General features: G+C 39.1%; 1 protein-coding gene across 2 annotated transcripts in view; it reads right to left on the bottom strand.

Annotated features, from left to right (window-relative positions):
• Nucleotides 1-13,142: 13,142 nt before the first annotated feature.
• SEC23A (SEC23 homolog A, COPII coat complex component) overlaps nucleotides 13,143-16,408 on the bottom strand; it is a 67,480-nt gene continuing 64,214 nt past the window's right edge. For both annotated transcript variants that reach the window (XM_058540684.1, XM_058540683.1), the window contains exon 20: nucleotides 13,143-14,555. In XM_058540684.1, coding sequence (XP_058396667.1) covers nucleotides 14,466-14,555 — 90 coding nt within the window. In that variant the 3' untranslated portion in view covers nucleotides 13,143-14,465. The remainder of the gene's footprint in view (nucleotides 14,556-16,408) is intronic.

Below are 16,408 nucleotides of genomic sequence, written 5' to 3'. Positions count from 1 at the left end.
TTGCTGGAAGTAGACTGTGTCTCCATTAAAATCAAGAAATCAGGAGGCTCAGAAGAGAGGGAAAGGAAAGCAGGAGATGGGCAGTCATAAAGGAGGGAGATTTAAGACATGAGTGAGAGGCCTTGAGCCTCAACTCCACATTAAAATGCGTGGTGAGGAGATAAGTAGTAGAGACCCCAGGTCAGTGTAAGTCCTCCATCAAAAGGAGCTTGAGTCTTTGTTCCTGCCTGGAGTTCTATTCTAACAGGAAACTATTGTAAAGTAGATAGTGGTTGGGAGAGGGCATAAGAGAACAGCACCTCACCCCAGCTCAGGTGTACCTGGGTGCAGGCAGGGCGCCAGAAAGAGCCTTCAAAACCCTTAATGAAGGAGGATGCAGAAGGTACCTGAAAATCAGCACACTGAACAAGAGGTCACCTCAGCTTGAGGCAGTGATGGACAGCCCACAGTCAGTGGCCAGAGTATGGGCCAGCTGAGTTCGGGAAGATCAGCAGGACCAGTGTGAGCAGGTGTGGGAGCCTGGTCAGCAAGGGTCATGGCTGGGCTCTCCCGGACCATCACAAAGAGAAACAGCCCCAAAGTTACAGGAGCCACAGACAGTGAGGGAAGGGCTGATGGCCAAAGACCAAATGGAATAGCCTTCCAGCCAGAAACCAGTGATGAACAAATGACCCTTTGTTGGTTTGTAAACTGGCCCGCATACACAGAGGGCAGGAAGAGACTAAAGAAAGAGGCAGACCACTCCAGATGGGTAGGTGGCAGCTATAACAAGCAGGGGAACTTACTTCCAAGTCTTGTCTTGGGTGGCTGCAAGATGAGTAGATCTCTGTACCTACCCACCAAATCTTGCAAGTTTATATAGAGGCCTTAACTGGGCTCAGTCACATATCCCGTCCAGGTGGTCTCAACAACACATTGCCCTCTCAAGGCTGTGTCCTTGAAACAGCTCCTAGGGTGGGAACGGTGGCCAGAACATACATTCCAAAGACAGATGAGGGGATGAGGAGCTTCCAATTGCCCGGGTCCAGCTCGAGGGTCAACCAGCGGTCACGTCCTCTCGATGACCTCCTCCAACACCCTTCCCTGATCTCGGGACCATGTACAAGCTCCATAGGAATTCTGATCACCCTCAGGAAAAAGAGCAGAAAAGGGGCATGGATTCTGGAGCAGACTACCTGGGTGGACATCTCAGGTCTGCCACAAAGGAGCTGTGTGATCGTAAGTTACTTGACCACTCTGTGTTTTAGTTTCCTCATTGGCAAAATGGGAATAATAACAGTGCCATCTCAGAGGTCATCCTCAGCACAAGCACAGTGCTGCCACAGTGAGCGCTCAGTCATGTTATCAATCGCTATTAAATTCACTATTCGTTTGCACTTCGCGAAGCATTTGTATACCATCTGTACAGAATAATCTGTGGACATTACTACTCACCAGCTGTGTAAGCCGTTACAAGGTCTTTGAGCCTAGTTTCTTCTGTAACAGATAGATAATAGTGTGGGTGCCTAATAGACAATGAAGAGCCTGAGAGGAGGAAGGCCTCCCAGACAATGATGACAGCCAACACTTACGGAGCATGTAATAGTGCAGGCAGCGTTGTAAGCATGTTATAGGCACTCGGTCATTTAATCCTCACACAACCCTACGAGGTAGGTGCTATGATTGTCCCCATCTTACAGCTGAGGACACGGGCTCAGAGAGGTTAGGAAATGTGCCCGAAGTGACTCAGCTGGGGAGGGGTAGAGCCGCGACTTGGCTCCCGCGGTGTCCCAGAGCTGGTGCTCTGCCGTCCTCTGACGTCTGCATTTGCACTTGAAGTCAACATCGGTGGGGTTTTTTCCTTAAAAGATATGGACGATATCTGTTTTCTCCTCCTTGCTAGATGAAAATACATTTGATTTTACAAAAAAAAAAAAGAAACGAAAACATCTCTGAATCTAAACTCTGTTGGATTACCCCTACTGGAAATAGCAAATACTCAAAACTTGATGCTTAAAAATAGCTGAAATACCCACTATTTCTAACATTTACCAAAGCTGTCTATCCCCCCAGAAGAAGAAGGGTGAATAAATAATTCACTCAAGCATGGAAACCGAACAAGAGGGAAAGAATTTTTAACGTTTTAGAATCTTCCACTAAACATAACTTTCTGACACAAATTCCCGTGGTTATAGTTATCGTGCTTTTGCTAAATACAGAGTATCATCATACTTTAAATATGTATTTAGGTTGTCACCAAAACGGAAACGTGGCCAAAATATTAAATATCCTACAAGAAATTATGGGGCAAATATGTGGAGACACTAGGATGAGGTGTGACCTCAAACCCCACCCCAGCCTCTCGCATCCTGCTGGAGAGTCCACTATTGCTGTTCTTCAAAGAATCGATTTACTGGGCAAGTACAAAATTTCATGTATTTATACTTTTCTTCCAGGAACTTAGATTTTAAAAGCTTTTCATGCATGAATGTGGAGCTAAAGTGGACTATTTTTTGCATTTGGGGTCCAATTATTTCAGACAAGAGTAGGGATTAGTTTTCAAAAATCACACACCAAAGTATGGGTGTTGATAGAAAAAAAATCACATAAAGAATTCGAAAAGTTCAGAATTTAAAGTGGAGGAGAAAGATTGAAATGTAACTTGTTTCCAGTTGTGTAGCAGCTACTGCCTCCCTGTGGTAAAAAAGTATTAGTGCCTTCAAGCTGTATTCACCTCTTGATTGAAATTTAATTTATCCTGACCATTTCTAACATGTTTCTCCGAAATGCTCTCGTAGTTATTTTTATTACGTTATTCTTTATTTTCTTCCTTTAGTAATTCTCTACTTTGTTCACTGAAGTCTTGATAATATAAAAAACCAAAGTGAGTTAAAATATTTACTCAATTCAAGAACTAGTTCAGCAATTCTACAAATAAGTACAAGGTGAAAATCATACAGAGAAATGTAATGACACATCTCTCGACGGAAGAAAAGAGCACAGAACAATTTTTGCCTCTTGACAAGTTTTATTTCACAATCCTTCTAAAATTTAATAGTAAAGAAGACCTTGGCTAGAAATCAAATTGTAATATAAATTTTGGTAAATCACAGGATTCAGAAATAAAGGACGAAAGTACTCTAATGTATGAGTCATCTAACACAGAGAAAATCTTTCATTGACTACTTGAAATGAAATTATAATTTTCCTTCCAGGGAGGATAAATGATCAAATACCTCATGTCTCCCTCCCTGCGGATATCTGACTGGTAAGTGAGTTCCATTTCTAACTTTCTAGAATCATCAGCAACTGATATTTTTAGCACAAGGCACTGCTCTATAAATCATTTTTATCTCTAGGCTATCAGCACTTAACGTAACCCACTATTGCATATAAAGTGATTGAACGATAACACCTCAGAGCTATTTTTTAGCTACAACTGCCAAGAAACACGTACTGATGTTGCACAAGGTGTTGCAGAGTCGTGCAAAGGAGTGTCCATTTTTAGCCCAGACTCCAAGCAGGGAGGGACTGTCCTTACCAAAACCCCCCTTCTATGGCTCCTCACCCACAGAGCAGACTCAGCAGGCAGAGGAGAACAGAACCACCCAGCATTCTGCAGAAATCTGCTGCATGGTGTCCCCATTTTCATTAACAAGAAAAGCAGACAGATGGCCTTGTCCAGCATTTTAGAGGCAAGCATTGCCTGTCAATAGATTTAGTTGAAGATTCGGCTCCTGAGGTTTACTTTGAGCAGTTTATAAGCAAATCCTGTGACTAGGAATAAAGGTCCTCAAAGAAGAACTGTACTTCATGGGGTAAACATTGTGGAGGAAGAGCTGAGTGGGCGGGACCCAGGTCTCGGGCAAAGAATGCATCGGGAACAGAACTATTCCCAAGACGTGCTGATGGAGACGCATCCCTGAGAGAAGAGCCAGAGACTCACAATGGGGTTTTCTATGAGCGCGTCATTTACACCCTTCTTGTGGATAAATGTGTACCGAGTGGCTCGGACTAAGACGTCAAGATAACACAGACCCCACGCAGAAATGTAAATAAGATGACACATGTGTCCCACCCAGCACAGGACTTGGCCGTTGTTAAGGGGGACCATGTCTAGGACTTAGAGTGATCTTCAAGTCTATTAGGTGAGAGTGACCCAAAGATTACCAACCTGCTAGAGTCTCCATCAAGTGGTTGAGGGGCGGGAGACTGCACACATGGAACAAAGTAAAAAGGACAGAGACAAAAATACCCCAGCTTCCGTAATGACAGGTCATGATCTCCGCTCATGCAATGCTCTAGTTACAAAGACATGGAGTGAATCATATGTAACTCCCACCACTCATAGGTATTAAGGATTTTCTTGTCCTGAGAAAGCTGTAAATTAGTAATCCTGCTGGATAGTGTTCGGAAGACACCTAGACCAGGTGGATCGTATCTGTCCTGAGCAAACAGATAAGGTAAAACAGTGCATCTTCTGGGGCTCTGTCCAAAGGTGCCACACATCTCACTTCCTCTAATTCTTTTTCTGAATATTGATCCCTTTTCTTTGGAATAGTCGGGTCAAAAGGTAAATCGTCACGGTCACTGTGATCCTTGTTTCACCAGTAAGTTTAACTCTTCTCAAATAATGGAGATTTGTTGTAAGGGCACATTTGGGAGTAGGGGTGAAATGATTCCGGAAGTAGCCGTGCTTCAAGATTCAAGGCAATCTGGGAACCATCCTCCAGCCGGAGTTCATGAATCGTCGTCCTAATTAATGTTCCCCCATCAATGTGCCCTTTCCGCTCCTGTTTCTTTATCATTTTTCCTCTCATCACAGAATGGCTGCTGCTCTCTGAATTCTCCTATTCGACTTTTAGAGGAGGAGAGTGTACAGTAATTAGTCTAGTTAATTACCATTATCATTACTGGGAAAACGTTTTCATGCCAAGTCATTTCGTAGGTCAGCAGCCAGTCTGCGGATAAGGCGCCTTTAGGAAACTGGATCCCACTCCTTTGCTTAAGGAAGACGCTGGGGCTGGCTGCTTAGCGCAGCAGGGGGCTGCAAGCCGCAGGACGGACCGAGAGTAGCGGGCGCGACGCCTGACATTCTAATACACTACGTTAAGGATGTGGTTGGCGCGATGATTGACATGTCTAGTATACTATGTCAAGGATCTGGTTTTCTTACCCTGTAACGGTAACTTTAGATTTTACTTGACAGAAACAGAGCCATATCTAACATATAGCGTTAGCTACATCATTATTAACACATTCTGTGATTACATTCTTAAAAAATAAAATTTAGCTCTGGACACGTTTAAACATCTCTCGATTTGACAATCATACCTTTCTAATCTACTTCATCATAAGAAATCTCCACATCATTCCACAGAACTATTGCATCGTGGAAGGTCTTGCAGAAAGGCGGAGATTTTTTCAACCCAGTCAGTTTCCTTCATTAGACACACAGACAGCTAATGGTAGGACTTGGAAGGAGAGGTTCAGACGGGGAGGCAGACGAGCCGTCACCCCCACGGGCTGAGTGAGGACAGCAGGCGCCGCTGAACGTTCCCGCCGGAGACCCTGCAGTAATGAAACATCAGCTTCCGAAACCACGTGGACGGTAGACCCCAGTGGAAGCTAATCTTTAGTGTCATTTACAACAAGCCGTGTCAAAAGCGCGTATGAACACTCGACAAGTAAACATAACTGAAAAGGCCCACCGTGAATGTATAAGATGAGAAGACAACACACAAAACAGCAGTCTGTGGGTCTCAAGTCTGCTCAGACTGTCAAATCTATTTTCTAATTCCGGGAAGATCCACGTCTACCTAGCGCATAACGGTTATCTAACCAATTAATAAACAATACCTAATTAAGAACAGTTCATAACATGCCTTGGCAATCTATTTCATGGTCCTAAAAAATGGGACGCATCTACCTTAAAACAATTACAGACAATTGTTAAGCCATTTCACGGTGTATTACTCAGGATCTTATTTTCTCAACACCCCTATTAAAACACAGAACCTTATTCTGGGTATTATCAAAATACCCAGGATTCAATGAAAATATTCTCTTTGGTTACATGATATTGTACTACCATTAATATTTCAGTAACTTGCTAGCCTTTTTAATAGAAATACTTCCTTGCTGAAAAAGATATATTTGATAAATCCGTTGGCTTAATGTTCTCATTAAAAACAGAATTTTCGAATTAAACATTGTAAGAGACCATACATGATGGCATAATCCACGCTTGAGAGAGGAAAGCTGTGTCTGGCTCTGTGCTCCGCGCCTACCTTGTTAGCACTGAGTAAATAATTAATAGTAATCTCATAGCTTCAGCTGTCAGTTCTTTGCTTGTGGTTCCCAAACCTGACTCTTCTGATTCCAGAATGCACGTTTCCAACTGACTGCTGGACTTCCTCCTACAGAAGTCCCAAAACATGGTGAAAATGTTGCTTTTAGCTGAACTTGCTGTTTAAATTGTGGCCCAGAAAACAAGCTGGTATCACCTGGGAGCTTGTTAGGAATGCAAAATCTCAGACTCAGTTTCAAATCTACTTCAAAATCTGCATTTTATGGTTATCTCCAGGTGATTCTCATGCATGTTCAAGTTTGAAAAGCACAGCTCTATGATACTCTCATCTTTGTTGAATTTTACTTCTTCACAAATGTTTTCAAACCTGCAAAATACTTGACCTATCAGCATCTCACAAGGATTTTATGAAGATTAATTTTTAAACCTCCACAGATTAAGTTATTTTTAAATTGCCTCGGAGACAAGAACTATCTGCTCTAAACCACTAAATAAAGTGGAGTGTAATCTTCCCTTATTGGAGGTTCTTTCATCAGTATACTTACCACTTCAAGATGACTTCTTTACTGTAACTCAAAAGTAATCTCCAGATTTGTTACTCTTAGAACAATTTCCAACCCCTACAAAAATTGTTGATTTTATGGATTTCCCTATTTTGCCAAAACAAACGATGCAGTCCCCAGAGCAAATTAAATGGATACATCGGATCATTCTGTGGCTGCTTCGCCCTGTTAAGGCAGCTGAGCAAGATCTTGACACAGATCGGAAAACAACAACTTCCCCAAAGAGCAAGCCACATTTTTCAATGGGAAAAAGATTCACACCACAGCCTCTACAATGCCCATTTCTCTGCCTAAATACTCCAATTATTGCAACTAGGAAACGCATGGCTCTCTGTTGGAAAGTGGGGGCATGACGTCCTGCTTGGAAGCATGTTTCTAAATTGGCAAACACCTCCAGCATTACTGGCTGCCCTACTCTCTTTTAATGACAGTGTCAGTGCCAGATGGCTTTGTAGGTCAATGGTTATAGTCCCTCAGAATGTGTTGTGTAAAGCAGATTTAAATGTTCTGCATCAAATTCTAGTCAAGGCTTATTTTGGTATGTCATAGTAATCCTTCCCAATTCACTAACATTACCTTTAAAAGTGTAAGTCACTTTTAGAGCATTCAGTAATTTACAGCTGTCTTATTTTTACTTGTCACTGAAAGCGTTCTGCAGAGATCAGATGACCAACCACCAGGGATATTGTGAGGGAATTCTTGAATTGGGTAAGGAGATAGGACTTAATGATCTCAATGGGCCCTTTTTAACTCCAAAATCCCACAGTTTCTCAACTTTGTAACTATTTCTACATTGAAGAGCAGTAAATGTAGGATTGTAACATCAAGTCTTCCCCGAAATGCATTAGAGGAAAATTCTAGATGGCTTGGTCATTCAACAACTAAACAATTATGCTTCTTAATTGGCCTGGACAACAAATTTTGAATAATTATTCATTTAAGACTTCCATTTTTAGAAAAACACTTATTTTACTATTCAGAAAATGAGCTGATACTCAATTTCCTTCTTAGCTGTAGAAATGGATTTATTTAAGACTTTTAGGGAGGCTATCGTTTTTTTGGTTTTATGGAACACTTCCATTTTTTTCGTTGTTTTCTGTCTCATTAAAATTCTGACTTTACTATTATTATTTCCTTTACCCTTCTCTCTTGGGAGAATTTATTTGTTCTTTTTTATTTTCTTGAGTTAAATGCAAAGTTCATTTATTTTCAATCCTTTTTCTCCAGTTGCATTTAAAACAACATATATCCCTCTAATAACCCTTTTTCCCAAACCACAAGTTTTGATATGTAGTACTTTTTATTATTCTGTTCTAAATATTTTGTAATTTTCATTGAAATTTCTTAGTTAATTCATGAGTAAATCAAACCTGATTGTTTAGTTTCCAAACACAGTGGTATAACTGGAACTGGTGGACAGTTAGCCATTAATTATTGGGTAGCTAGTAACTTAAGTTATCTTTGGGAATTATCAATTGCAGCTTTTAGTTTTTTCCCTGCCCATTGTTAGCTGTGCTGCTTAGGCAATATATTATCTGACTCCCACTAGGTTCCTCATAGATGATATCCCTGACTCTTGGGTTGCCATGGTAACAGATGCTTGAGTTGTTTTTCAGGAACTAAGAGTCAACCCCTGTCCAGTTCAGACCAGTCGAGATCACCAATCCACCAACTGGGCCTGCACAGGTGTTCTAAGTAAACACCTGACATCAAGGAGCCAAAAACTCCACCCTCAGATCATGTTAACACAAACATTTTGTGAAGATGTGTCCTATGAAGACTCATGAAGCTTGACTATGCTTGCGAAAATCATCTATTACCTCACTCCTCCTTGCCTCCTTGCTTCCCCACATTTCAGACTACCCTGACCCTCTACCCATAAATACTGCTAGTCCCCATTTTCAAGGAGGTGGATTTGAGATTTGTTCTCCAGTCTCCTTGTTTGGCTGCATTGTGAATAAACCCTTTCTCTGCTGCAAACTCACCATCTCAGAATCACTGGGATGGGCTTTTCATGGGACAAGCAAAACGAATCTGGTTCAGTAACATAACAAGGACAGAGCAGTAGGTTTGAATCACCCTATGACAGCAATTCCAAATAATATCAGTGATAAAATAGTCCAACCTGAAAAAACTTTTATTGGTTTAAAAACTAAACAATTGCTATAGCTATGGCTGAGTTTTAATATGTGTATAACCTTCTGATTAGTATATTTTTATTACTTATCCTTTAATAAACATTGTGTTCTACATGGAACTTAATCCAGAGAATTCCCAGTTATACAGTCCAGTCCCAACATACACAGACACTCCTGAATTTGGAAGGTTAAGTTAGTAACATCTTTTAAATCATTTCAGCTCCCTTGGGGCGAGTTTGTGTCTTCAAGACCCATGGCATTAAATATTCTGGTTTTTTGGGCCGGCCCCGTGGCTTAGCGGTTAAGTGCGTGCGCTCCAATGCTGGCGGCCCGGGTTCGGATCCCGGGCGCACACCGACGCACCGCTTCTCCGGCCATGCTGAGGCCGCGTCCCACATACAGCAACTAGAAGGATGTGCAGCTATGACATACAACTATCTACTGGGGCTTTGGGGGGAAAAATAAATAAATAAAAAATCTTAAATATTCTGGTTTTTAAACAGTAGGTTCAAATAAACAATATAGCACAGTAATTACAAAGATGAAGAAATAATTCTCAATCTATGTGACCACTTGGAGTTTTTGTTTGTGATTAAATTTTAAAATAGCAAAACAGAGTGTGAACTTTGAGGTATAATTTCTAAGTGCAAATTTCATCGTGTATATGGAATCTTTTACTGAATTTTAATATCTTTATCATTAAAATTTGTCTTTTTTAACTATTGTTTGCTTTAAAGGACTAAACAAGAAAATAAATCCCTACATTAGTGGCATGATTTAGAAATTTTTCTTGGTGTGAAGAAGTAGATGAGGTTAATCAGAGCTCAGAATGGTTGCAGTCTTAATCAGGCTTGAACAATGTACAATAAAACACCAAGGCTTTAAAATTGTTCCTTGAAATTTTAGAGACTATTAATTATGCAATAACAAAATGTAAGCAAACAGATATTTACGTTGAAGAAAGAATCAAATTTTAAAAAACGCCAGGAAAGCAACAAAAGATGTTCTTACATGGCCAGATTAACTAAGAGAACAATCTTCAAATGCCTTGACCATTTTCACTATAACTGGACACCTGTTCTAAGGCAATGGATCAAATACTGTCAATGTTCACCATCATTCAGCCATTTGCTCTCATTTTTGTGAAAGAAGAAAAACTTTGGAGGGTTTTACCAAATGTAATAGGAATTTATCTTGAATTTTCTAGTTTATCTATTTTAGTGGAAATTTTTTGATCAAGTTTTTTGAAAGCCACTACAAATCAATCTTGAAGAAACAGTTTTAAGAATTTAGGAATTTTTTGTGAAATGGGATTTCTGTGAATCTCTATCAAACTTGAAGAGTTTTCCTATTTGTCTATCTGTTGCTTCAAGTGAAAAAAGAACTTTCGAAATTAACAAAAAGTGTTTTTCAATCAACTATGAACAAAGACTGACAAATCTGGCTATACTCTGCAGAGCACGGATATGTGAAAAGCGCAATGTTTATGAAGTCTTAAGACAAATTTGCAGAAGGTTCAAAAGTAGTACATGTAATGTTATTGTTCATTACAGTGAAAGAGCAATAGGTATTCTTCTATTTTCATAAAATACACTAAAAAGTATTAATCCATTTGTTCCTTTTTGTTTCTGATTTACCATACTTTCCTTTTGCTGCCTTTTAAATCTTTCTTGGGGCCGGCCTGGTGGCTTAGCAGTTAAGTGTGCGCGCTCCGCTACTGGCGGCCCGGGTTCGGATCCCAGGCGCACACCGACGCACTGCTTCTCCGGCCATGCTGAGGCCGCGTCCCACATACAGCAACTAGAAGGATGTGCAGCTATGACGTACAACTATCTACTGGGGCACTTTGGGGAAAAAAAGGAGGAGGATTGGCAATGGATGTTAGCTCAGAGCCGGTCTTCCTCAGCAGAGAGAGGAGGATTAGCACGGATGTTAGCTCAGGGCTGATCTCCCTCACAAAAAAAATAAAAAAGAACCTGAAGGGAAAGGGCAGAAGAGGATTAAAATAAATAAATAAATAAAAAATAAATCTTTCTTACCTTCTCTTTGATCAAAGCACATTCATTGCCTCTTTTCCTTTACTGATTTGGAAGCTACATATTCTGGTTTGAAAGTTACGTATCCTGGTTTGGTCTTTGTCATCCTTAACTTTTAAAAATATATAGCTAATTTTATGTTGATCTAACAAAACCTAAAGTTAATATTTCTATCCACTTTCCAAATGCTTTAGACACATTACCATTTACTTATTTTTTTCTAAGTTTCCTTAGGGGAAAAAAATTTCCAATTTCCCAATATTACATCCTCAACCCAAATAATTGGGCTTTATGTCACTATAATCCATAGATGGGGAAGAAAAAACTCCGGACTTATTTAGTAATGTCACTTCACTATTCCACACCTGGTACTGCATACTTATTATTATATTCACTAGATAATAACACATTAAACCTAGATCAGCTTTTGTTTCAATATATTAAACAAAGGAGGAAGAATAAACACAAGAAAGGAGAATGTTTTAATTTCATAAGGTAAACTATTAAAAAGCAAACAAGAGAAACACAAATATCTGTAGATTTACCTGATAAATGCTCAAGATGAACACAAATCAAGACATAACAGTACAAAAAGTATATATGCATGTATACTGGAAACAGGACAATGAAAATAAAAATGTAGAGATGGGCATTAGAAAGCAAATAATCCTAATTTATCAGCATTGTTTGAAAAAATGTTCATTTACAATAAAACCAAGTGCAGTAAGCGACAGCATTTAATTTGTAACAGCCAAGAAAGAATGCATTTGCTTTGTCACTATATAGATCCTAAACACCACGCTAAGATTAGTGCTTCGGCAGGACTAGAGATCCCTCTCCAATCCTAACTGTTCAACTGTGTCCTTTGGCTCTTTTTCTACAGGAGGGCTAGGGCCTGATTTGATGTATAATACACAATGTTCCCAGTCCAAGTGTTTGGATTTTATCATGAGGGCAACAGGAATGACAGAATCAAATCTGTATTTCAGTGAATTGAAGAGAGCAATGGAGGACAGTAGGGAAGACAGAGTGGTTAGGAGTCTGTTTCACCAAACCAAGTGTGAGATGATGAACGAAGAACAGCAATAAGATGGGGAGCAGTAAACAGATTAGGGAGAAATTAGAGAGGTAGGATTGGTAGAATTTGTTACGAAAGATGTTGAGGAGAGTAAGCTGTTGAAAATGCTCCTTTGGTTTCTGGTCTGGACTGGACAACAAGCACATTCATTAGATGCGGTTCCTGGGCTGGGGAACATGAGAAGGAAGTTCATCAAGTGGGGAACTGGATAGAGAAAATGTCGGCTCACCTTCAGAATCAGCCAATAAAAGAATAAATTCATCCTGTTACACCGAAATATATGTGTACAGAGATGAGGTCTAAAGTCGTTTTTAGAGATAAGGCCACTAGGGGTAGTAGGTTCAAGAATGAATTCCAAATTAGTTCTGGACATAACAAAGCTTCTCAGTGCTGCTAGTGATTTAGAGAATATTCTTTATCCACTCTAAGTTCATTAAAAGGGTTAAACATTTCTTCCTTCAACAATCTATTTCAATAGCTAGCAATTTAGTAGTAGCTAAACTACACACAAAAATGATCCAGGGTGATTTCTTTCAAATGGTAAGCTAAAAGGGTATGGTGATATATTTGTTCATCCTGATCCCTTAAATACAGAAGTTCTTCACCATCTTCAGCTGTAAATGATTTAGGAGAGGACAGTCTAGGGGTAAGTACCAACTTATCGCTCAAGAGAACAAGTACCAGTGCACTCTTAAATGACAAGTTAAGGGTCAGGCAGATTAAACAGGTATCATCACCACAGGGTCTTTTTTCAATTCAAAACCTGTGAACTCCAAAACACAATTTCCTTATAGCAAAAACAAGTAACTATTTTTGGTGATGAAAGCGCTCTAAAAATTGATTGTGGCGATGGTTACACAACTCCATGAATATTCTAAAAACCACTGAGCTGTACATTTAAATGGGTATGTGATAAACTCTCAATAAAACTATTTTAAAAAAGGAATAATTTTTTAATACACTAACAGCACATCTTATAAATGCTCTAATTTTATATTAGGCTTCTCAGGCTTTACTAGATTTCAAAATAAGCAAGAAAACAGGAAAAAGTATATTTTATTGGTATTAGGCTTAGCACAGTTCAATTCAAATAAAATGGAACAGAGCAACTTATTTAATCTAATTGAATATAACATATAAACAATTTTTTTAAGTTTCTGTCTGTCTTACCATCATACGATTGTGTTCATGCAAGTACAATCATCAACCTGCCCTTCTAAGCATCTACCATAGCACCAACTTTTATGTGCTGTACTTGATGTAAATTTCATTGTCAAACACATCTGGCTTTAGCAATGTAAACATTTGCTACAAGTAAACTTTAAAAGGTAAAAGTGAATGATACTAATGAATAAACCAAAATAGAACTGAGCATCACCACGACATAATTCAACAAAATATTATATAATACTGTTTCAATACGAACCACAACTTAATGAATTTCACAAAATGGAATCAGAAACAAAAAGTGATGTGTAAACTCCCAAAATAGTGTTAAAATACTGAAAGATATAAGGTAAAATTTACCTCAGAAAAACAAGGGGAAATAACAAAACCATGCGGTGAAAACCAAATCTGGTTTAGTTGTTACAAGTCATTCTACCGTAAAGGCTTTCTAAAGCCACTCTGACAAAATGGTTTCTTTTCTATGTCCTTTTTTAAAAAAATTATCAAGTTTAATCACATAAGTTGGGTACTTCTGTGGGAATTTCACATTTGTTATCGGTTGTGGGATTGTTACCCAAAAAAACTTTCCATCTCTAAAATATTTTTCCAAGTGACCGAAAACATTAAATTATCTTCATGAAAATCACCACACAAAGTCAAATGATTCCTAAACAAATCATCATAAAAATAAATCTGCCTTAACAGAATAAGTACAGAAAAAGTATATACCTAAGTGCTGAAGATCAGAGAAAAATATTCAATGAATAGGCAAAAATGTTCACCTTTATCACTACTGTCGATGATTTTGTTTACTTCTGGTTAAAATTAAGAAACAAGTTTTCAAAAAGTCAGCAAGGACGTTCAGTGCCATTGTGGATCTGTCTGCAATACACAAATGCATGTCTCTGTAGTACAGGCAGAATCGCTGTTTACTCTTTAATACAATTAAGTTATAAAGACTTCAAATTTCTAAAACCAGTTATAACACTGTGAAAAGCAAAACAAATTTGTTCTTATTGCTCTTATATTCCAGCTTAATCTACAATTGTGAACATTTTTCCATATGTTGTCTCAAACCATACGAATACAAAGAGTCTAGAGAGACATCTCTGTTGGTTTCCACAGATGAATTGAAAAGGGAAAAAAATGAAATATTATTTCATCTTCTTAAGTGTCCTTAATATGCTGAGCACTTCAAGCAGCACTAGACACAGCAAGTTTCTTCAAGTGATCCATGAACACTTGTAAACTGACGTCATCTGTGAGAATCGGTGCTCCAGACTCCTGCAGGAAAAGACAGATATTTGCTATGATTAAATCACAGGGTGAGACCTTAAAATGTGTAAGCAACGTGTAAGCAAACGTTTAAAACAGACAAGGAAATCATTTAAGCAGAATAATGCCTATGCTCCTGCTGTACGGTAAAGAATCTGACTGGCCTTTGTCCCTGGTTCCTGAGAGAGACTCTCTATTTTTGGAATTTCCTAACAGCAGTGTCTTTGTAATTCATGAGCCCCTCAGATCACACTGGGGTTTACGCTATAAGATGACATGACTCAGGATGGGGGCCAGTCACCAGGAAGATCATCCATGTGATAGAGGGTTGGAGCTTTAAGACAGCCTGACCTCCAGGGAGGGTGGAGGGGAGCTGGAGAGTCAATCAATCATGCTTACATAAAGAAACCAAAAGGAAAAAAACGGCTCCAGACACCAAAGCTCAGTGGAGCTTCCTGTGTGACAAATACATCAACGTGCTGGGAGGGTGACACACCCTGATTCCATGGGGAAAGGGCACAGAAGCTCTGCATCTGGGACCTTCCAAGACCTTGCTCTGCCTGTCTCTTCATTCAGCTGGTCCTGATTTGTAACCTTTATAACAAAACTGTAATCATAAATATAATGCTTTTCTGAATTCTGTGAGTTGTTCTAGCGAATTAGCAAACCTGAGGGGGGCGACAGGAACCACACACACACGCACACACGCGGATTTGCAGCTAGCTGGTCAGAAGTGTGGGTGGTCCGGGATCCCACCTACCGCTGGCACCTGAAGTGTGGGCAATCTTGCTGTGGACCATGTCCTTTAGCTTGGGGGGTCTGCACTAACCCCAAGTGGCCAGCGTTCACCAACTGGTGTTAGAATAGCTCCATACCCAACTTAATCCCTAAAGTAGTAAAGTGCTCATCTGTCTGGAATGTGCTGGTGCGTTCATCACTCCTAAGGAATAAGTCTCCCTTGGGGTGATTATTGCCGCCTGTTTATTACTAAAATAAAATTCTAATTGCACATATTTTACCAGAAATACTAGTTGGAAGGAACCAAATTTATATCATTTTTTAAATACACTATGCTTATAAGTTTTCATTCAAGGCATTTTAGTTGATTTCTGTAGGTTCTAATAATTAACAAAAGTTAGGAAAAATTCCTAACTTCTATTGTGATAAAACCTATGTTGACAGAACGACCCTGGTAATCCCCATTCACTAATAATGAAATCTTATTATAGCAAGAAAAAGTTTTTCTAGAAGATTGTATATTCAGATTTAAAAATTTTTCACCTGATTCTCAAGTTCTTAGATTCTCAAGTTCTCATTTATCAGTAAATATAAAAAGCATAAAACATGGAAATTAAGTAATTTTCAGAAAAGATCAACAAGTTAGTGGCAAATGTGGGATGAGAATGTATACGCTTGTGGTTCCAGTCTAGCAAAGCCAAAGATATGCCATGACCTCTCCTAAGTAAAGGAAAGTCAATTTTATCACTTGATTTCATATGTTAATTCATAAGAACTTGAAAAACGTGATAATGAAGGGAGACGACAGCAGTAGGATTAAGAGCTCAGAGTTTGGAGCCAGACTGCCTGGGCTCAAATCCTGGCTCTGCCACTTACTGCCTGTGTGACTCTGAGCAAGTTACCTTATCTGTCTGTGGCTTAGTCTCCTCATCTGTATAATAAGGATAACAACAGGACCTATTTCACATGGTTATTATAATGACTAAATGAGGTAAACTGTGTAAAACAAAAACAGAACAATACTTGGCACACACAGTAGGCACACAATACGTTTTAGTTATCATTATTATTATTATTATTAACCTCTCCTGAAAAATCTATTATTTTATAATAATGAAATACTT

Source organism: Diceros bicornis, chromosome 5 (assembly GCF_020826845.1).
Source record: "Diceros bicornis minor isolate mBicDic1 chromosome 5, mDicBic1.mat.cur, whole genome shotgun sequence".
Classification (NCBI taxonomy): Eukaryota; Metazoa; Chordata; class Mammalia; order Perissodactyla; family Rhinocerotidae; genus Diceros; species Diceros bicornis.
Note: the sequence above shows the minus strand (reverse complement) of the source record. Positions and strands in the feature narration are given on the sequence as shown.